Raw genomic sequence first — 23,564 nt, 5'->3', positions numbered from 1 at the left:
TCTTCATAATTTTGTTCTTGCTGCTGAAGAGATTGACTCAAGTTGCTTGACAGCCTAGACTTGTATAGTCAGCTGTTGGCCTACTGTCTGAATAATATTTTGGCAGATCAAAGCGATCACTGAACTCTACCGCAGAAACAACCAAGGTCTGAAAAAACAGCTATAGTTCGACCCGGTTTCTCGTATTGTATTTAAGAGGACGAGGCTCCAAGCAATAAAACTTCATAACAAAAAAGTCCATGATTCATTGGTCCTTTCAGGAATTTAACCCCCTTTTCCTATATTTGAATTATTTATTTCAAGGCAGTTAATTAAGAAAATAACGTAATCTTCTCTGTTTGCATTAATGAAGTGATCGGCCTTACTTTTATAAAGGTCTACACTAAAAATAAGGTTTAAATATAGGCAAGACAATGCAAGGCAAGTTTATTCGTATAGCGCATTTCATACATAATGATAATTATATAAAGTGCTTTACATAAAAGAGAAGAAAATAATTATAAAATGAAATAGAAGAAAATAGCAATAAAACTTTGATTTAAAATAAAAATAAAAACAGTTTTCAATGAAACTTTAAAAACTATTTAAAATTTGTTTTAAAATCAAAATAAAACAGTTAAAAATATAAGATAAACATGAAATACAGTGCAGTCAGTTCAGTATCAGATAAATAAACAGAGAAGTGTGAGTTTATTCTGTGGTTCAGGTTCAGATCTGATGTTTGTTCAGACATCTGATCTGTGTCCGCAGTGCTTTGTTAAAAGTGGTAATGCAAGTGCAAAACAAATTATAACCATGACAAATGAATGTGTAAATAAAAGATGAATATGAGGAAATTTAGAATTACAGTTTTCATTATCTGATAATTAAAACTGAGAACATGGCACCTCTGAAGGAAACTTTTCCTTAAGGCTACATTAGAAATACACGAAGCAAAATCTGGCTCTTTAAAAAGCAAAATAAATGAATGGTACAGTAGGTCAAGACTTGCGCACAGTACTGTATGTCTGGTTTTGCGGCACTATATTTCTATAAGAGCACATTACATTCCACAAGATCTTCGTCTTTTTATACAATTTTAACTTTATATAATTTTTACATGCATTTCTTAGCACTATAATAAAGTATTGAGAAATTGTTTGTTTCTTGGAAAGTGTATGACAATTTTTGGTGAACAAAATGTAACATTGTCTTGCAAAATGACATCAAAGCAGGTGATCACCAAACTTTCATATTCTTATAAAATGGTTTTCCAGGTTTGGGGCAGTGGTGGCTCAGGAGCAAGACCTTAACCTTATACTGTACCTCACAGTTCAGCCACTGCATGCATTGCCGGTCCCAACTCGGTTGGATTGTATTTTAGTTGTTGTTAATTGGGTTGGGGTTCTCTCTTCAGTCTGATCTGAAGAAGGTAAATGTTCTAGTACTTTCAGAGGGAACTATATATAGAATCTGGAATCAATACTGGACTTTGATATACATGAAGAACCAGAGAGCCAAATGAATGTTGAAGAAGTCCCAGGGCATGAGGTTGGTCTTGATTAAACGCCTCTTAAATTATTGACAGACTGTGTTTGCATCACAACCTCCACTCGTCTTTCCTACTACTCTACTCTGACATTTTGCTCCAGAGAGAGGATCAGGAGTCTGATGTGCTTTACGGTTCAGCGCCACTCTTCTTTGTTCACAGTGACTGCTCTGAAAGTGAGGAGACAACCACAGCGCCACCACCTGGCCGTTTCTGAAGTATTTACAATGGTCACAATGTGTCTAATGAAGTTTTGTTTGTTAGGGAATTAATGTTAAGATGACAACAACAACAATAATAATAGTTATGATTATTATTATTATTATTATTATTATTATTATTATGAAACTGAGCTGCAGTGCCATGTAATGTGGTGGTTAGGTCAACTTTTGACAGTGATATTTTAGTGTTTGTGTAACATAATGGTATTTACCAAGAAAGAATCTCTTTTTTTTTTTTTTTGAAAAAACAATGTAGTCATCTCAGTACCTTCGGGGTTCGTTTAGTATGCAGTATATAATACATGTAAATACCTGTAACCTGTAATAATTAAAAATATATAAAATAATTTTTATTATATTCATGAAAATTTATCTCCCATAATAACGAAAAATAGTAATATCATACAGTATATTTATATATTAAATTAAATACAATAATATAAATATAGTAATATATAAAAACTGTACATTAATATAATAATATCCAAATTTTCCCATAAGAAATAATCAAAACTATTTTAATAATAGTTTAATAATGTTTTAATAATTAATCAAAATCATTTATTCCACAGCCCCAAAAAATAAATACATAAAAATAATTAATACAAAATATAAAGTAAAAAAAAAAAAAAATGAATATGCACTTTACCTTTTAAAAAAGTAAAAAATAAATCCCGACAGATAAGTGTTTCCAATTATGCGCGCAGGCGCTGTATGTGTGTGTGTGTGTGTGTGTGTGTGTGTGTGTGTGTGTGTGTGTGTGTGTGTTTGTATATGTGTGCAAAGCTAAAGTAAGAGGCTGTTTTATTGGAAAAATTTACGAGTAACATTGTTAATGACACTCTTGTGAGCTCATACTAACGGAATCACTGCTGTAAAAATTAAGTAAAAATAAAAGAAATTAACCTGTACATTACCTTTGAAAAGAATTGTGACAAAGCAGTGTTTCCATTAGAGAGAGAGAAAGAGTGTGTCTGTGTGTGTCTGTGTGTGTGTGTGTGTGTGTGAAAGCGAGGGGAGGAGGGGAGGAGCGGTGTGTGCGTGAAGACGAGAGAAGGTGTGTGTGTGTGTGTATTTGTGTGTGTGTGTATGTGTGTATGTGAAGGGGCATGGTGTCTAATGACAAAGTGCAGACTGATTCAGACAGGGAAAGTGAAAATGGATTTTTAACCTCTCTAATGAGACTTTCTTTTGCTTTACACGCACACTGTACACACACACATACAGACACAAAATAAAAAATATGTTTCATACACACACACTTGGTCACAGTGGTATACTGTAGTAAACAGTACACGCGTGCACGGATGTTGATTATACCAGTAAAAGATGAGCACTAAGACCCAGCAGGGGAGGCGATTACCCACAATTCCGCAGCGCAACAGAGAGAAAAACCGTTGGTTCAGTTGTGATCACATGACGCTCGGTGTCAAAACAAGAAGCGCATGCATGTGATACATGATACTCGGTACTCGTAAACCAAGACTTGTTCGTTTTTCAAGTAAAAATTTATTAAAAATCTTTGCTCGTCATGCGGAACACTCTCAAACCGCGTTACTCGTAATCTGAGGTTCCACTGTAATAATATATTTACTTAATACTTACTAACATTCTAATTTAAATGCCACTAGGCCACTAATTCATCTTTGATATATACTACATATAAATAAATAAATTATCTTAAATAAGTCGGCTATTAAAAATAAAACATAAACAATGCTACAGCACATGTTGAGCTACAACTAGATAGCTAATGAGTTAGGGGAATGGATTATACCTCAATAGCATGGAGATTATTTAGGGAGGTTTTTATTACTGTTTTCTAAATGAAGAATTGAAATGATGTCACCCTTGTGCCCTGGACATGCAGCATCCTCTACCACACTAAAGTAAAAACAGAGCTGCTTTGTGTTCGCAGATAAGACACACAAAAGGTGTGAATAATTCATTAGACAGGGAAGCTGTGTGTTTATTTAAAGAGGCTGAAGTTTGTACTTAAGCCACATTATGTATGTAGTTCATCACTGCCTTGGCTTTAAAGAGCAATGCGACTTAAGCAGATATTTCTAATGAACATCAACTCCACACTGAGGTAAAAGAGGCAGAAAATCTATAAACATCCTGCTCATTGCTCTGACAGTAACTCATCCCAGCAGGGGGTCAGAAACAAGATAGCACGCTCTCTCTCTCTCTCTTTCTCTGTCTTTCTCTATCTGTGTGTCTGTCTGTGTCTGTCTCTCATACACACACACATGCACAAATCTCACACACGCCAAATCTCAACTGCATTTCATCGATGTGTCACACCTTGTCAGGACACAGGATTCAGCAGGCAGTCACAGATGCTGTGGCTAAATGATAAGAGCCTAAAAGTAATAACCATCCCCTGCCTCGCAAAATAAATAAATATAGAAATAAAAAAAAGCTTGTGATGCATGAAAGTGAAAACTGCAGGAAATAGATTAAGGATAAATCCACTCGCTAGGGCAGTAGAATATACTGAACAAACAAACACTACTAAAGCATTTTAAACGATTTGCCGAAATAAAAACCCTACCTTCTCCCTATCTGACCCCATACTTGTACTGCCTTAAAAATGACATATGCATAGGCATAGGAGTTGTCTTTAATGCAATGTTGCAGAAATAAGGCAGCTCATTTCTGGACCATAAACTATGCTTTAAATTTAGAGCCAGACTTGATTATACTCCAATATAATTAGGTTCATTAGGATAACTGCACATACAGTATGTTAATGGACATGGCCTTTATTGGAGCCACATGCCAGACAACTCGCTTGCACCTGCATGAAAATTAAATCCTCCATCTCTCACAGCTACTGCGTTTTCCCTGTCCCAATTCACACCTCTAGTCTAAGCTTTCCAAAAGCAAACAAAAAAGCATGCATGATCTGACCTTCGCTTCGTAATGCAACCTTCCCTTATTTTTCTGGCCTAAAAACAAGTAGGTTACAACTCAGGATACAGAGATGATACGCAGAGAATACCACCAGGTTTATTGGCCGCTGCTGCAAATATTTACTTTTTAATGGGTGCAAAATAATTAGACTATAAAACCAAGGACTGTCGTAAACGCTTACATGATCATTCAAACTTGTATGGAAAAAATGTTCTGCATGGTTCTGTAATAAATCAATTTATTCTAATTGTGTCACACCGGCATGTTTTTGTCATTTAAAATGTTTATCAAATCATTAATGTATACAAAACACACACACACAATCTTTTCTTCATTTTGCGGTAAGAACCACAGTACCCTCTGAAATTACTCCGGGACTACGAATGCATTGCAAACAAGTGTGACACATGGGTTAGAAACAAATCTTTGATAATGATTCTCTTTATCGAATTCCCTTCTTCACTTTAACTAAAGCTTAGATTTATCTCAGTAATTACGTTGCTGAAAGCATCGGTATCTTTATATGTCTTTATACAGATAAAATCTTTAACACTGAATATATCTGTTTAAATAATTCTGCGCTTTATTTCACTTAGATTTACACACCTGTTAGTGAAGACTTTGCTGTAGTTGTATATATTGATCTCCAACATCTCATTACTGTCCACTTTACTGGCGATTGGCCATCGAAATGCCTGGAAAAAAAAAAAACAACAATAAAATAAATGACATTTCTTCAGGGTAGGTTTCCACCCACCTGTACAGTATGTGTGTGTGTATGTGTTTGTACTGCACTGCCATGGACTGGCAGAAATAAAGGGAATATCTCTGCCTTAAACGCAGTGTTCCTGGGATACTACTTCCCTGACCAATATAAAGCAGTTACTGATAGATAGGTGAATCAGACTGATCAATGAATGAAAGAATGAATGAATGAATGAATGAACAGAAGGCCTAAATTTCTTAACACCTATTTTCAAATAAGCAAGAGCACTATGGTACCACTGGACAGAACCACTGCTCTACATATTTTTCCATGTGTTTTTTAAATGCTGCCACAAACTTCAATTAAGAAAGGCTGCTAATTAGTTGACTTGTTGAACTATGTGTGCTGGAAGCAGAGAAAGCACTTAAATGTAAAGGGCAGTGGTCCTCCAGGACTGGAGTTGATAAACCCCTGGGATAGAGGAATACAACTCGAATTCCGAAAAAGCTGGAAACCGTTATTTCAGGCAAGAATGAGATCAAATTCCACCAGCAAAACTCTAGAAACTCATAACCTCAATGCCCTGACATCTTCAAACTGTTTTGCAAAGATAAGGAGATGCTACTGTACACCATGGTAAACATCATCCAGTCCTAACTATTTTAGACCTGGAGCAGGCATCAAATTTAAAATGTTCTATTGTGAATAAAATATTGGCTCATGTGATTTTAAAGTCTTTCATTTTATTAAAATTTTAAAGACGTCCCAACTTTGGATTAATTCGGGTTATATGTTCTGCTATTAGATGCCTCCAGAAGCTTTTGGTAGAAGCAGGTAAGGTCGGAAATTTAAAGACTTGACTGTATGTTTTGGCTGCAATGACCTATAAATTCACAGCAACAGTCACTGCTGTAGGGGAATTTAAATTGCTAAGGACCCAACCCTTCTTGCAATCTGTAAGTGTGTGTATGCAATCTAGCTGCATACACACACACTTACACTCTCTGGGCTATTTGGAAACACCAAGCAGCCCTCGGAGGAAACCCATCAAGCACAGAAAGACCCGGAAACTTCACAAACATAGAGCAGAGGTGGGATTCGATTCCCAGTCCTGGAGGTGACAGACAGCAGTGCTAAAGAATAAATCACTGTGCTGCAGAAGTAGTTGACTGTTAAGGTCAACCTATTGTAAAATTATAGCTTTCGATTACTTTTTGAACCACCTTACACAATACGTCTCTAGTGTATATGTGTGTGTGTGCATAGACAAATATGAGAAAATTGCATGCTCTCCGCCTTTTAACTTTTTTCCCCGTGTTGGTATTAAAGGGTTTCGAGATGAGCTCTGTTAACAAGCTCTCTCTCTGTAGTCCAACTAGGGACCATTGCTAAAATGAACCAACCAATCATATTATCAGATTATTATCTTTGCCATACGTTTTCTTATTACTGAGGAAGACTCCAGGGTGTGTCTGTGTATATTTGCAAGACACCAAAACGTCTCCATTAGAGAGTAAATTATCGCATATTGATGGATATTTTGTTAGCATACAGTTATGAATAATTTGTACATAGTCAAAGAAACAGAAACAAATCTGCTAAATAAATACATCATCCAAATTACTTTGCAGCCACTATTTAACTTAATTATAAAATATAGATAAATGGATGCTGATTATGATGATTACGGCATTAAGCATGCAATAAAGATGTGAAATAGTGTTAGTGTATTGTAAAAGGGAATTTCTGTCACGGAAGACTTTTTAGAACAACAGTCTTTGTGCGTACTAGTTTAATGGTCAACGTGATAAGTTGCATTTTTTTTTCCTAAGTAGCTTTTACTGTAGATGGATGGAAGATGATAATTTATTACTGTTTATTTCCCAAGTGACAACAAGAACTAACAGGACAATATTTACTACAAACACAAGAAAAAGACATTCAATGGCAAACTGTAGTGGTAATATATTACAGCCATTGATTATTTTCCTAAAACAGCATACTGTATCTCCGAGTGCTTCATTCCTTACTTACAGTGAATTACCTAATGCCAGTATGTGAAGTGAGATAGATCAAAAAGTATAACAAAATAAAATGTTTCAATGTTTCTAAAACTATGAGCCAGACATAAGAATGAATGCTCATGTTATTCATTTCTGTGGCGCATAAGATTGGAGCGGTGACAATACAACCGCGGTGCCATTGATTTACACTGCTGAAACTTTCAAAGGCAATCTCAAACTCCATGGACCTTTTTTTTTTCCTCTTGTCGATCTGGGCCACCTGCCTGTGGAATGATCTATCAGCCTCCTCCTGTTTTGTAGACCTGGAGCTCCCATCTGTTCTACACATCCACACAGCCAAGACCTGTAAGGGATTGTCCAGGCGTGTCATTTTATACCGAGCTAATGAGGAGCACCAGGCTTTTTAATACTTTACCGCATGACAGAGTCACCATTCAAGGGCAAGGTGAGAAGACAGGACACTCGAGCAGTATGTACAATACAGGATGACAGGTTTTGTTAGAATGCTTTTAGAATACATTGGGAAGAAATATATGGCAAAGGTGAATGTAAAGGAAATCAATATGCTCAGTTAGCAAATCGCTATCCCTTTTAAAGGTTTTCCTCTTTCACACAAAGTAAAAGTCTAGTCAATATAGAAGATTTGTGACAATAAAGAGATAATGACTAGCAATTGAAGAGTAATTGCTGGGGAAAGGCAAGGGATTCCAATAGGCTGACTATACAGAAGGGTTTCCTAACCATCCTTGGACATTACTGACGATAGCTTTAAAACTACAGTGATAATCCGAATAGTCTATTCAGTCCACGTTAGCATACCACATGCAAACAATTAAAACAAGCCGTATGTTTGACTATAATACACAATCTTGTGTTTTCCCTTAAAAAACACAGTTAAACCCATTTTCCTTTTTGAGGCTTTGGGTTTATTGCCGCAAGCTCTTCCCCTGTCAGACCTGATTTATAATAAATGAGTACGCAGGGATGGGCTACTGTTACAGTAATATGGCCACAATACATTTATGAAATTCCTTTTATTTTTTTAAATAATGCTGAAATCCAAGTAGAATAGAACCAAAGCAAATGAGCTTATCACAACAACAATAAAAGAAGAACTAATCAGTATTCTAATTTGCATTCCTCGGGTAAATGTTATTGGAAGACGGAATTTAATTAAGCCTAATCACCCTCCTAACTCCTTAAACACATGTGGTGATGCAACATCTCAGAATTTGAGTGTGAAAAGCTGTCTTTGGGATTTGGGTTTTTTAGGGCACGTCCTACAGTCCAGTGTTTGCCGTGTTTACATACAGTGAAGAATTATATGTTAAGGGAAATAAAGACTTTTTTTTTTCAGAGACTATGTTAGAACCCTGGTCTTGAAAAAATCCTCAAGGCTTTTTTTTTCTTCATACTTTAGTATCTCCAATAGAAACCAGGAGGATGTGAGGATGAATGTGAAAAGTTTCGCTGCCCTGTCTCATCAACACAAATGCCCTGTGTTGCTGTGTTATTTATTGTATGACCTTATAATAAAGTACAGTAATTGCATTTCATGTGACTAAAAAACAGTTTAAAAAAAAAGATTTTTGAAAGATGGAACTAAGGCATAACAACAGCTCAGTCGGAAAGCAGTGGACCACGTAGAGTGTAGAGTGTAGGTGGAACAATAGCTGAAGCTATCATACAAGCTTGGCACAAGTTTTACGCCGGATGCCCTTCCTGATGCAACCCTCCCACTCTATCCGGGCTTGGGACCGGTACTGCACCCAGTGTCTGGGGTTTGGACACAGGCTGGGAATCGAACGCGGGCCTTTCACATGGCAGGTGGAACACCTACCACTGAGCCACCAGTGCTTTATAACCTAATATTTAGTGTCTAATTCATTTAATTTAAAGAATTGGGTGGTTTGTTAATAAAAATTCCACGGTCTCGGTTGTTAAAAACCTCTACAAATAAATGTCAGAAATTTTTCTTTCGATCTATGGCCTCTTAACTAATCTTTTGGTCTCAACCTCAAATGTCTTCTTGTAATAATAATAATAATAATAATAATAATAAATCCAGGAAACTCTGTCATCCAAATAGGGACCATGGAGGCCAATGGTGACCATTGTATCTATTCCCATTTTTTACAACTGTGGTAGGACCTCCGGTCAACCCTCACAGGAAATTTGGTAACACCAATTATCCTAATATGCATGTCTTTGAACCGTAAGGAGAAACCAGAGAAACCCACCAAGCACAGTAAGAAGGACCCAGGACCTGGAGGTGCAAGACAACGCTGTTAACCACTACACTACCATGCCACTAATGATAACAATAAATGGCCTTGCTGTTTCAATAATTTTTGGGGGGACTGTAGGTTTTACTGGCCAAGCAGCTTACATATCTAAGGTCAGCATGCACAATGTCAAGCATTGTGTGAAGTGGTATAAAAGCACTCTGGAGCAGTGGAAATGTGTTCTCTGGAATAATGAAGCGTGATTCAATATCTGGCTTTCAGACAGAATAGATAACAAAGGAACACTACAGTAATGCATAGTATCACCATTAAAATATGTTGCAGTGAAGGATTATGTTGATGCTTAAGCTTACAAAGACATTTCAGACAAGTGTACGTTTCCGTTTAAGGCAGCGGTTTGGGGAAGACCTCTTCCTGTTCCAGCATGACTGTACCCCAGTGCACAAAGCAAGCTGCATAAGGACGTGACTGATGTTGAGGAATTGGGACATCAACCGTCAGCCATGCTTCATTGTCCAACATCATTCAACCTTCTGACCTTACAAATACAATTTTAACTGAACAGAACCGAATTTCCACATTTCTCGTGGAAGATCATCCCAGAAAAGTTGAAGTAGTTATACTTTATAATAACACCAGTGGTTTTGAAATGGGATGTTGACCAAGCTCAAGTGTCTCTCACTCAGACATCCCCAAACTTTCGGCAATATAACATGTTCCATTGGAACCCTGCTTACAATTGAGTTTTATTTCTTAACAGTTCTCTGGAAGATTAGACCACTATAACTTTGATTTGTATTTCCCAAGAGTGTTCATCGTTCAGGAGGCTAACATTTCTCTCAGCGCTGAAGAGCCAGTTCATTAATGGTGGTTTAGTTGCTATGGAGACGAACCATATTAGTTTCGGATTTGCCTCACCTAAAGTATCTTCAGCTCCTCATTAAGGATATAACCCCAATGAAACTAATAAGAATAACATGAGTCCCTGTCATTATTATGTTTATGCCTGAAAATAGGAAAAATATTTTTTTATATTTGAATTTTGGTGTCATTTTAATTCAAGTGTTTGAGAAATTACAATTTTTTCCAGTATACAAGCCAAATATTTATACAGTGATGACTTAGAAGTGCAATTTTTGTTTTTGTTTTATGTAATGCCTACAATATTTGTCCCATTGGCAAAGTTTTACATTAGGTTCTATCTATCTATCTATCTATCTATCTATTTATCTATCTATTTATCTATCTATCTATTTATCAGCAGCATCATATGGCTTCTTTCCAGTTATACCGTAATTGCAAGTTACACTGCTGAGGACCCCATCCTAACCTCCACACACACACACACACACACACACACACACAGCAGAGGCAAGATTCCTTTTCCAAATCCGCAGGTGTGAAGTGACAGTCATAACAAGTGTCACTACACATAAGGTATACTGTAGGGCACTGCAGTTATTTCCAGAATATTGGACAGGAAAGTTCTTGACATTGTTCTCTTTTACCTCGTAACTTTACCTTTAACTTTTAACTCATAATTCAGGTTTGATGCTGTGTCTTTGATTACTATGGTGTAATTTATGATATAAATCAAGCCCTGACCTGACAAATTATTCTACAAGAAAATGTTCCATGTGTCAAAAATGATCAGAAGACTCACACAAAGGCACTGGAATGGACAATATAACTCAAGGATTCATCAATTTTAAAGCTGAAAAGCTGAATTATTCACTCACCGCCTCAGATATACTTCTGTTCACCTCCCACTTTTAACATTTCATTCTCTATTGCTCTGTCTCTGGTGTAGCTTTCTAAATAATATAGAAGTCACATCAAGGCTAAGATGAGATTCGTAATGGGTTTCTGTTGAGAAATAGAGCTTTTCACAACAACATTTAGAAGCAAGATGTACTCTGGTATTGCCTTCAAACTGCATCTCTAATAGACCAAGACTGCAGAGTGGTCCACTGTATTCTCCCCAGTCTCTCCTCCCCCATACGGCTGCCTCTCTCTCGTATCCTCCTATTCAGCTTACAGCATTTTATAGCACAGTACACCACACAGTGTTCATTCTAAGCCTATACTGCTATTTGAAAATCCTTCCCATGATGGAAACAGCTCACAGGAATATCTGCTGTGTGAATATCTACAGTATAAGTACGGAACCCTGTTGAAGGTTGTGCAGATTGTGTTAGCTCACCACAATCAATTTACAAAGATTTTTTATTTCTGCACTGATTTCTTCTAGCCATATGGCTTCACAGCACAAGCAGTGCTCTCTTCTGTGACATTTCATACCTTTTGCCCAAAACAAATCTTTTTATGCCCTTTTTCTTCCCATGGTTTATCGTGCTTTATTCTTGTTCTTGCTCATGCTTTTGCCATTGCACAGCATGAATCTAAAAAAAATCACGATCCAAACATATTGCTTTTTCTATTTCTACAGCATTTATGGGATAACTATTTTCACATATCCTTATACTGGTTTGGTGCAATGTCGCATGTCACTGAAGTGTAAAAAATAAAGTGTTCTATCTGGAATGTGATCTTAACATTTTTCTTGTAATTACATGCAGTAGATAGGAATTTTGTTAATATCTTTTTTATATTAAGTATTTTTTACAAACTCAATTGTCTGTTCTCTAGAATAAAATGTGTTTTTAATAAGATGATGTTAAATCTCCTCCCAGAACTGTCATTAAAAGACTTTATATATTTATATACATGCTGTATATATTCCTTGTGCAGTCCAATTAATTTCACATTCGCACATGTGTTTAATTCAAGCAGATTCACCAGGCTGCCATCAACCTCTGATCAGATTGCTGTGCTTAATTTCAACTTTAACCGAAGATTACATTTAAACCTGTTTCATCTACACTGTGTGACTAAAACCCCAAGCGAGCACTGTACCCCCAGCTTCATTCGCTTATTATCCTTTTAGAACGTTGACCTTTTGAGGAAAATATAATAAAGTTTGACTGTTTAATAAATCCTTTCAGAATGACTTGTATAATGATTTTTCTTCCCTTATGATTGCAGGGTAAAAATGAAATGAAGTATGATAAACGTAATGATACACATTGACTGGAGGAGGCTGAGCTAACAGGCTTCAGTCGACAGCTCCAGCATGCAAGAGGTTCATTATGTAAATAGATGCATCCAGCAGAGACCAAGCAAAAAGAACAAATTATCTTAATGTAGAATGTCTCTGACAGATGTCTAAAAATGCTATTGCCCTTTTTTATATAAAAAAAAAAAACCTTACTTTTTAAGAAACTTTACCCAGTTATGTAACTTTAAATTGGAAACATTGTAAGGTGTCACTTTGTAATTTACAATGAGCATCTCTTAATATGCCTCATACTGACTGAGATACACATTTACTGTAAATATAAATACGTCTGTCATCATGAGGTTCTTGAGGATAGGCTCTAAATAGATTTAAATAGAAAAATATTTGCACGCAACAATGATCGTGCCCAAGCACCTGTGCCATCACTGCCTGGGGTACAGTGGACACATGTATTTAAAAGGAGACATATAAATACCATTATTCACAAGGGGGAATTTTATGTTAAAACCTCACAAAATCTCGGTATGCTGCAAAAAAAAGCATCACACCATGATGGCATTCAATATGATTTTACTCATGACCTTTTTTGTCACAGCTGAACCGTTTGAGATGTGAAAAATCCCATCTCAATTTTGCATCCTCAATGTCTTGAGCTCACATAAGCCCAATTTGGTGGCGATTGTATGAATCCCCTAGGAATAGTTTGTGTTAAGTACAGTGGAACCTCGGATTACGAGTAATGCGTTCACGAGTGTTCCGCATGACGAGCAACAATTTTTAATAATTTTTGACTTGAAAAAAAGCATTGTCTTAGTTTACGAGCACCGAGTATCATGTTTCACACATACGCTTCTTGTTTTAACACCAAGCGTCACGTCATCACAAGTGAGCCAACGTTTTTTTACACACACACACACACACACACACATTAATGGAGAGAACGTTTTTAAAACTGTTTAAAAATTAGCAAGGAACATCGCTAGTCACACTTGCGTGAGCGCATACTAACGGGATCACTACTGTAAAGTAAAACATCAACAACAACAAAAAACAACCTTTGAAAACAGTCGCGACAGAGAAGAGTTTGTGTGTTTGTTTGGCAACCTGAAAGAAGGGGAGCTGTAAAGCCGAGACCTATCGTCTCTCCTGCTGGGTCTTAGTGCCGGCAGTGTTTTTGAGTGTGCGTGTGTGTGTTTGTGTCTGTGTAAGGCAGAGATTTTGTGTGTTTTTTTGGCAACCTGAGAGAAGGGGGCGGTAAACCCGAGCGAGCCCCCTTCAGCCCCCCTTCTCTTAGGTTGCCAAATAAACACACAAACTCTTCTCTGTCGCGATTGTTTTCAAAGGTGAGGAGGTGTTTAATTTGTTTTTTGTTGTTGTTGTTTTACTTGCAGCAGTGATCCTGTTAGTATGCGCTTACGTGAGTGTGACTAGGAATGTTCCTTGCTAATTTTTAAACGGTTTTAAAAATGGTCTATCCGTTAATGCGTGTGTGTGTGTGTGTGCACACACAGCGTGCACAAACGAAAACACTTATCTGTCGGGATTTATTTTTAAATTTTTTTAAGGTAAAGTACAGGTTAATTTGTTTATTTTTACTTTATATTTTGTATTAATTATATTTATGTATTTATTTTTTGGGCTGTAGAACGAATAATTTAAGTTTCCATTATTTCCCATAGGAAAATTTAATTTGGTTTACGAGTGTTTTGGAATAAGAGCCCGCTTCCGGAACAAGTTAAGCTCGTAATCCGAGGTTCCACTGTATGTCAAAATCCGCTGGGTGCATTTTGCAAACAACCCAAAATAACTAACTTCCTGTTGAGTAGAGCCCATGACATACAGTAGCAAAAGTCGTTCAGCTAAATAAAATCCAGATCTGAAGATCCAAAGACTCCAGATTGTACCGAGTTTCGTATGTATACAGTACAGTGAAACCTCGGATTGCGAGTAAAGCGGTTTGCAAGTGTTCTGCAAGACGAGCAAAGATTTTTAATAAATTTTGACTTGGAAAACAAACAAGTCTTGTACCGAGTATTATGTATCACTCATGCGCTTCTTGTTTTGACGCAGAGCGTCACAATATCACACCTGAGCCAACGGTCTCCCCTGCTGGGTCTTAGTGCACGTCTCTTACTGGTATAATCAACATCCGTGCACACGTCTACTGTTTACTATAACATTGTAACAAAGTGTGTGTGCGTGAAACATTTTATTTTGAGTCTGTATGCATGTGTGTACAAGCGCGCGTGATGAATAAAGCAAAAGAAAGTCTCATTGGAGAGGTTAAAAATCAATTTTCTCTCTTTGCTCAAGGCTTAGCCTGCTCTTTGTGTCTGTGTGTGCGCGCATCATTGGACACCATGCCACACACAAACACACAGACCCCTGTGGAACGAATATTTTGAGTTTCAATTTCTTCTTATGAAAAAATTTGATTTCATTTACGAGTGTTTTGGAATATGGGCCTGCCCCGGAACGAATTATGCTCGCAATCCACTCGCAATATGCTCGCAAAGGTTCCACTGTATGTGCAAGTGTGTATGAGCTATGCAGCAAAATCTTGTGTGATAGCCATGCCCAGGGCCCAGCTGCTCAGACATCCTGATGACAGCTGATTCCAACATGTGCTGATTTTCATGACTTTTTGAGCATGTTAATAACCCCTAAAATCCCTGGAGAAAAAAAAATCCTTAGAAAAACAAGAGGGCCCTTCTCACACTATGACATCAAAGGGCCCTAAATAGTGGCAAGTCATGTATATTTTAACTATTGCAGAAATATTCTGCTGAAACCACTAAATGTTTTACACAAAAATGTTTGTAATTCAATGAAGACATTAGGACTGATCGAACATTTACTCATACATTAACCATATGAGACCTAAATAAATGTTCATAGATTTAGCATGTATTTCTTATAAAACAAGTACAGGTCATAAGTCAAGTGAGGTCATATTAGAGATGAATTATGAACCCAAATTATAATAGGAGAAAGCTAAAGTGGCTGTTTTAGAGACAAAACATTATAAAGGGATGTTGTTCCTTCAGTGGGAGAACATTAATTTGTACATCTTTGAAAGAGGTTTATTAACAAAAAAGTTTTATTAAGTACCTATAACATCCTTAGAAAATGATGTTCCTCATTTTTATGCCTAGACTCATTTTTATTTGCCTAATTATAGTTACAGAATAATCCAGAATTACAATAAGATTTTAATGGAGGAGGATGGAGTTAAGATAAAAAAATTGGAAATGCATTAGAGGTGTGGTGAAAGCAGAAAGCATGGTAAGGGTCGCAGTGATCAAATGGGGGTAACTCTGAATTCAGCAAATAAAAGTATTTGTTATAGATGGTGTATTAAGCGCTGGTTAGGTCCAGTCTAGAAATTCGTCACAGCTACATAATAAAATTTTTGAAAAAGATCCACTACCAAATAATGATAGCAGGGAAATCATATCGAATCATTTTAAGTCTGAAATCACCCAAGGCGATTTAAAGCAGTGGGATGTGACTGTGAGTAGCAAGCAAGCTCAGAGGTAGTGATGTGTGCACTCTCTCTAACACCCTGAAATGAGTCAAACACCCAGCAGGGACAGGAAAAAGTGAGTAAGCCTGCAGGATCTTGGCTATAACTCCAAACTCTAAAGCATTAGAAAAAGTTTCACTCAGTTGGAGTTGGGGGTGGTGGTAGAGGTGGTGGTGGTGGTGGTGGTTGGTTATCCAACAGAGTTCAACTAATGATATAATGAATAACAAGGTCAATGTTGAAAATAGAATGTCCAGAGTCCTTATATAAAAAATCCATCTTTCACAGTTTTTCTGCCACCTCCTGCGTAACATCTGTCTCTCTTTCCCTCTCCTGCTGCCCATTTAATTGCAAGAAAATGCAGCCATGCTTCTTTTCCTCTTTAACCCAAACAAAAACACACTAATCACGACAGGAAACAGCACCCAGCTTTTACACTGGACAGAAGAGAAACTCTGATTCTTATCACTGGCAGCACAAAAAAAAAAAAAAAAAAAAAAAAAATATATATATATATATATATATATATATATATATATATAGGAACACGAGGACCATTAACGTTCAATTTGCACTGCTACTATTCTAATTCGTATTCTAATGCACTAAGTGCATACTTGGTAATAAATATGATGGTAACATTTAGTTAAAATCCATTAGACTTTTTTTTTTTTTAAGTATGTCATGCATGTAAAAAAGCACCAAAAAAAAATCAGTACCTCATTGCCAGAAGACAAATTTATTTCCAGCATCCTTTCCTTTCCTTTTGAACCTTTACATTAAGTTTACCATTAGAATGAGCTGAATGAGATTCAGTCCATTTGCTGTGCAGGTGTAACGAGTGAAGACAGACCAAGAGGCATTCAATATGTTCACTTAAATTACAGTGAAAGAAAAACCTACAGACAGACCCAAGTGCTTAAGCATGCAGAGGATGAGGACTTTGGGTAATTTACCGGATGCAACTGAACGCTAAGGGTTTCTTTCTTTACCAAAATTTTATTCTCTTCTTCTCAGTTTTAGTATCACTAGGAAACAACAACATTAAACTTGATGTGCTGCATTAGAAAACTGACAAGGCTTTCAATTAGTTCCCCACTGCCTACACTGCAGGCTTCCCCCGGCTAAAATCCACATATCGCTTTCACTTCTCCTGAGATTGAACTTACAAACCTAAAGTAAGTGTTGTTTTCATGTTTGAGTGACTGAGTAAAAGACAGACATAGAGACAGAGAATAAATAAATGCACTGACCTCTTCAAACCTGGCTTCATCCTCACAGTTGTCCAGGACACGTGAGTAGAAGGACAGACCTACAAAAAAGGAAAAAAAAAGATCTCGTCTTTTTAAATACTATGGATATTTATATTGAACGCATTAAAATTGACAAGTATTTATTACCTGAAATATCGCAGCATTTATATAAGGATCATGTTTACCACCATCCTCAAAAACAACTCATTTAAAATGTTCCTTATTTGGGGCAGGAAAATAAGAAGACAGACAGGGCAGATCTGTCAACATTTACCATCCAACAAGCCAAATACTGCTATTTAATTAGCAGACGTATTAAACCGTCGCCAGCAATATAAACAGATAATGTGAACGCAGACGGTTTAATGATGATCGCACATCAAGACGATAGCAAGTTAAATAAATCACGTCCGACAGGTTTCCGATCGTGTCGCGGTACAATGCTGGAAACAGGATGAGAATGAGGAATATTCTACACCCTCGAGAATAAAAAACCACCAAACATCACATGTTCAAGACCTAAGCAGACATGAACTGTTAATGTGATTGCAGCATAAGCATGGCCACCCACGCACACACATACACACAGGGTAATAATGACTGGAAACTAATGTGTAATGCACATTAAATTAGAAGCGAGAGCTTATTACAAAGTCACGATTGCTGCTCTTCTTGCTTGCAGTAGAAGCGAGGCTCCCATATAAGTGGCCAGGGCGTTAAGATCGCGGATGCAGGCTGGATTATAATACAGGTGTGTTAACAAAAGGACACACAAAAGATCTAACAAAATATAAACAGGAGAGCAATATGATATATGCAGTATGCCTTTGTTTGTTTGTTTTTAGATCAAAAGTTTGCTGTAATACAAAGTTTGTTTATTTAAAATATTAATTTAATTTAAAATAGAAATTTACATACAGGGGACAAGTTAAAGGCTCTGTTACACTCCACGGGTATTTTTGCTGCAGGGGTATTTTTCCTTCATTTGTCCCTACTGAAGAAAGCATCACTGCAAATAAATGCAAAGTTCTTTTAACCAATCACCTCTGTGATGGTGTGGAGTCTGAGTAAGAATAAAAATGCATTAATTCATATTGTATGTTCTTTCATGAGTCAGCCAAATTAAACACCTATGATTTAAGATTCAGGAATGAAGATTCTTTATTGTCACTATACTAAGTTCAGCATTCCTTACAGCGCAAGTAACTTTTAATTTTAAGAATTGGAATAAATAGATTTTAAAAAACAAACAGAAACGCTGTAGTCAAAAACAAACATGCAGTCAAGGCGATGAGGGATTCCGTCACTTTTATCACTGTCATTTCACATATTGTGGATAAATGCTACTCTTCCCTTCAGAGGTTCCAGAGATTTGCTGAGGCTGTGCTAAAGCACACTGCAGATGTTCCAGGGATTTGTTGTGACCCAACGCTTAACACATATGTCACTTTATGCTTTTCTTTTTACTTTCCTTTGATTTGTCACTCATCTGTGGCTCGTTCCTTTCCTCTAGAGTCAAACCAATACCTGGTGGTGCTAAAAGAGCCCACTCAGCTTCATTGATTAAGTAAAATATTCCACCCACCTTAGGTGCAACAGAATAATAAATACACTCAAGTCAGGGTATGAGTGATATAACAAACAACAGGCTTTAGGACAGCTAAATTAGACACATAAATTTATATAATCCCCCAAAGACTGTAAACAAAAGGCGCTTTGATGATGAAAGAAGCCTTAGAGTAGCTCTGTTTCGATGCTCTCCGGTTAGCTGGCTTTTGCAGACAAGACACAATGAATGCAGCAGAACTGTTAGAGTAATGGTTCATAGACGCGGTAAAGCTTTCAGCCGAAGGATCCTTAACAAGAAGCTCCTGATCTCATTCAAATATCTTTTCATGTAAACTGAATGTGAGAGTAATAATTTGCTATAAATTGCTCATGGTTGTTTCTGTATGTTGACTCTGTACTAAACCATCAAAAAATGTGACCAAGAATAGAGAATTTCCACAGTTAGGATTATAAAGCTGGGGATTTTACTGTTATCAGGTCTCTGGTTTGATTAGATTCAATAACAAATCAGTGTGTCAGGGCCTTATGGGGCCCAATACTGATACTACCTTCTATGGTCAATGTGTCCTGCTTTCATTTGTACTCAATTAATTGTTTTAATATATAACTGTGTATATCTTTGTGTTATTTAAAAAAAAATAATATTCTCTGTTCGCGTCCCTCTTTTTTAGCATGAAAACTGCTCTGTTCATGTGTTTTAACCCTCAGGGATGGACATTTTTGAATATCTCATAATAAACATTTTGCATGTTGTTTCTCATTCCAAAATCTGAATATTACATATTCATACTCCAGATGTCCATATGACAAAAGAACACAAAAGAAAAAGTGGCTTTCACTTATTTCTGTTGTTGTTCTGTGTGTTCCAGCAGAGCTTCCTGTTGTGCTCTTGTTATTGTTTAAATGTTCAACATTGTACTCGTCATAAATGCCACTACAATACCAAATGTTTTGTGTTTGTGTTTGTGTTGTTGTTACTTTTCCCCCCATTGAAGTGATTTGTATGATTAAGTGGTAAGCGTGGTGGCGTATGTACTGATGATAGAAATAACAGGGCTGACATTGTGTGGTGTGCATGAAGAGTGCACACCTAGAGTGATGCTATGTTAAGCACAGCCTGTTGATGATAAGAGGGCAGAAAATAACAGTACAGCATAATATCCTTTAGAGTCCTAAGCTGACTGAAGTGCTTGAACTAAAACAGAAGCACTTAAAATGAGGTAAATGGGATAATACCCCATATAACGTTTTAAAAACAAAAAGGGAAAACCCCATTTAGTGTAAGCATATGTAAGCGTACATTTACTTAATGTTGGTAATTATGTGCCTATATTTGTCACCTGAGAGAATATTGCTCTTTTTTTTTACATCTTGCATGTCCCTATTTAATAAAAAACAAAATACATTAAACAGTCAGTGTGTTGTAACAAAGGACTGTGTTTCCCAGAGGAACAGGACATAACTGAGCTGAGACAGTGCTTCCTGAAAAACCTTCCGCTCTAGACAGGCTGGAAAAGCCTGGGCCATAAACAAGACTTTGGGTGCCACTAAAACACAGAAAAAAAAAAAAAAAACTCTAATAAAGCAGAAATATCACATTACCTTGCACTACTAGACCATTTGTAGAAGAACATGTAGTACTATTAAGCAGCTGTGTGTCCTTTTCAGGATTAAACTATTTTTATTTTGGTAGACATTAAATAAAATCAACAATGTCAGTTTTCTGATACATCACTGCTGTTTTACCGAAGCTTGTCATTAAACAATATCTACAAGTGTTGTAATTTAAAAAACCTTTGGTATATCTCCCAACTCTATAATGTTTCCTAAAGGAACAATTTGCTATAAAATTCTTCCAGCTGTTTACAAATTCTTAATTTCTTTTACTGGTGTACTGTAGTGTTGTAAGTCTAAACCTTTGTATGACATTTGTGAGAAATGCAAAACAACACACCCCTATATCTTGTCCTAAAACTAAAACAAACACAAATCTAGGATAGTGGTCGACATGCTCTGTGCTGTCCAAGGTGCTGAAATAAAAGCAACAGTAGTGTCTTCAATTGTGTGTTCCTAAATCATAAACTTACTTATAAAATCATCAAACCCTTCACCCTTCAGACACTGAATCTGAGCTTGTTTAATTTACCGCTAGTCGCACAGGGCATTTCTGCAACCTTCAGCCTACACAAATTAGTGTTCAGTTAACTCTAGATTCGCCTACGGCTTTACCAAATCATCCGGATGCTGATTTTTTTTTAAATATTCTTAAACTCAATCATGATGTCACAGAATATCAAAAATAGCACATTTTAACAATCCCTGCAGTGAAAGTGGACTCTCATTAACATTGCAAGAATCAATCCAGCACTCACTATCACTCACACATCGTCTTAATTATACAATGTCGAAGGGGGCATGGAGACTATCACAGGAAACTTAGGGCACGAGGCGGGGTACATCCTGGACAGGTTGCCAATCCATCGCTGGGCACACACATACTGCACACACACTTACACACTTATTTCGAACCAACACTGTATATGAAAATGTATACAGTGCACTGTGTATAATTTCAGCATCTTCTGTGGATATCACCTAAATAATATGTCAAAATATTGTATCTAAAAAAATTTTGACATAATATTTAGCACAGTGGTGTGCAGTCCTGAGAGTAGCTCTGACTGGAAAATCATTCCTACAGTGTCGAGTTGGACTTGAATAATGTACAGTAGACTTTACAACACAGTATGAGAGAGTGCTAACTTTCATCACAGCACTCAGGCATGAATTCTACACTCAATCCGACACGCGCACACAAACTCAAAGAACCATAAACCTAGAAAAATAATAATAATAATAATAATAATAATGAAGGGTAGCAGTACCTCGGAATGAGACTTTGGCGAGTCGGTCTCCTTTCCCGGGAAGGTCGGACACCGATTTCAGATACACCACCAGAGCCATGGCAGTAAAAGTCAAATCACGGAAACCACAAGCGACAGAAATTCCCCTGAAGTGGCGCCTAAGTAAACCTATAAACGTGCCATAGACTGCACTGACCTGTTCGTGAAACAGCCTATATGTTTGTTATACCAAGCAAACAAAATATCCGCAGTATTTTCCGACTTTACATAGAAGATCCGTAAAATATTTAAAGTGCCTTGATGTTTGTCCTGGTCTGGTCAGCGCTACACTCTCGCTACACAGATTTCCGACCCTTTTTCTCCGATGTGCCCGAGCGATGGGGGATTCGAAAGAGAACCGGTTCTTAATAAACAACTCTTTTAAACGAGTCGAATAAAACGATTCCAACGCACGAGACAGCGAAAAGTTGACTTTTTGTCCATACATTCATGCTTTAGCCTACTACAAAGCCAAATCTATCACCTATTATATATTATGTCATTTATCAATAATCATTGGTAGATTGATATTGTGGTTGGTAACATAGTGGCCTCGCACCTCCAGGGTCCTCAGGGTCTGTGTGCATGTTCTCCCTGTGGTTGGTGGGTTTCCTCCGGGTACTCTGGTTTCCTCCCACAGTCCAAAGACATGAAGATGAGGCTAACTGGCATTCAATAAATTGCCAAATTGCCGGTAGAGTGTGAACGTGTCCTGCGAAGGATTGGCACCCTGTCCGTGGTGTACCCCACAAGTCTCCCAAGATAGGCTCCAGGCCCCCAGGTACACAGGATAAAGCGGTAAGGACAATGACTTAGATTGATATTTTATTCTATTTTATTCTATTCTATTCTAGGCTCTAATAAAATATATATATATATATATAATTGTTAGTTAATATACCTAATTCTAGCACAATATCTCTTGAGGCCACTTTCGGCTCAGTTGGTGCTGAGTTAAATCCAAACAGAGATCAAATCATCTAAAAGTGTAATTCAAATGAATCAAATGAAGCTCAAATGAATCGACTCATTAAAGTAAGTCGTGATGTACCGCCGTGTTGCGAGCTGCGCCGCTTATTTCGCGGTAGAGAAGCAGAAACTCCAGCAGGGGGCAGCATTTTAAAGTCAGTATAACAGGTCTTCCACAGCAGGGGATTCCGCATCATCTTGGACATACTGTACAAATGCCAGAACCTGTTCACTGAAACTTTTGACACTGCAATGAAACGGAATGAGCATCATTCTCTGGATGAATTAAGCATGTATAACCTTCAATTAAAGCCCATTAATTAAGATGTCATTGAGCTTTGTGCACACTCACACACACACACACACACACACACACAATACTGTGGTATTTGACCATGTGTAATTGCATGTCATTTCTGCATGGTTTTCCTTTTCTCAATAATGCCTATATAATGGAGGTATATTGTGCTGCTAGATAGGGTTGACATTGAAGACCTAGTAGAGACTGCACAAAGGGTCACGTGAACATCTCAATGGTTACCAGGCAACTCAGTGTTGTTGTTTTTTTGTGTGCCATGCTGGAGAACCGACTCTGATATCTCGCTTTACTTTGAACTGTGT

General features: G+C 37.1%; 1 protein-coding gene across 2 annotated transcripts in view; it reads right to left on the bottom strand.

Moving 5' to 3' along the window:
* Positions 1 to 22,178, bottom strand: part of otofa (otoferlin a) — a 72,797-nt gene extending 50,619 nt beyond the window's left edge. For both annotated transcript variants that reach the window (XM_053489212.1, XM_053489213.1), the window contains exons 1-3: positions 21,957 to 22,178; positions 17,503 to 17,561; positions 5,275 to 5,363 (exon numbers count right to left, since the gene is read on the bottom strand). In XM_053489212.1, coding sequence (XP_053345187.1) covers positions 5,275 to 5,363; positions 17,503 to 17,561; positions 21,957 to 22,035 — 227 coding nt within the window. In that variant the 5' untranslated portion in view covers positions 22,036 to 22,178. The remainder of the gene's footprint in view (positions 1 to 5,274; positions 5,364 to 17,502; positions 17,562 to 21,956) is intronic.
* Between the last annotated feature and the right edge of the window lie 1,386 nt (positions 22,179 to 23,564).

The sequence above is a fragment of the Clarias gariepinus genome, chromosome 27 (genome assembly GCF_024256425.1).
Source record: "Clarias gariepinus isolate MV-2021 ecotype Netherlands chromosome 27, CGAR_prim_01v2, whole genome shotgun sequence".
Lineage (NCBI taxonomy): Eukaryota > Metazoa > Chordata > Actinopteri > Siluriformes > Clariidae > Clarias > Clarias gariepinus.
The sequence above is the reverse complement of the archived record's forward strand: the minus strand, read 5'-3'. Positions and strand labels throughout refer to the sequence as shown.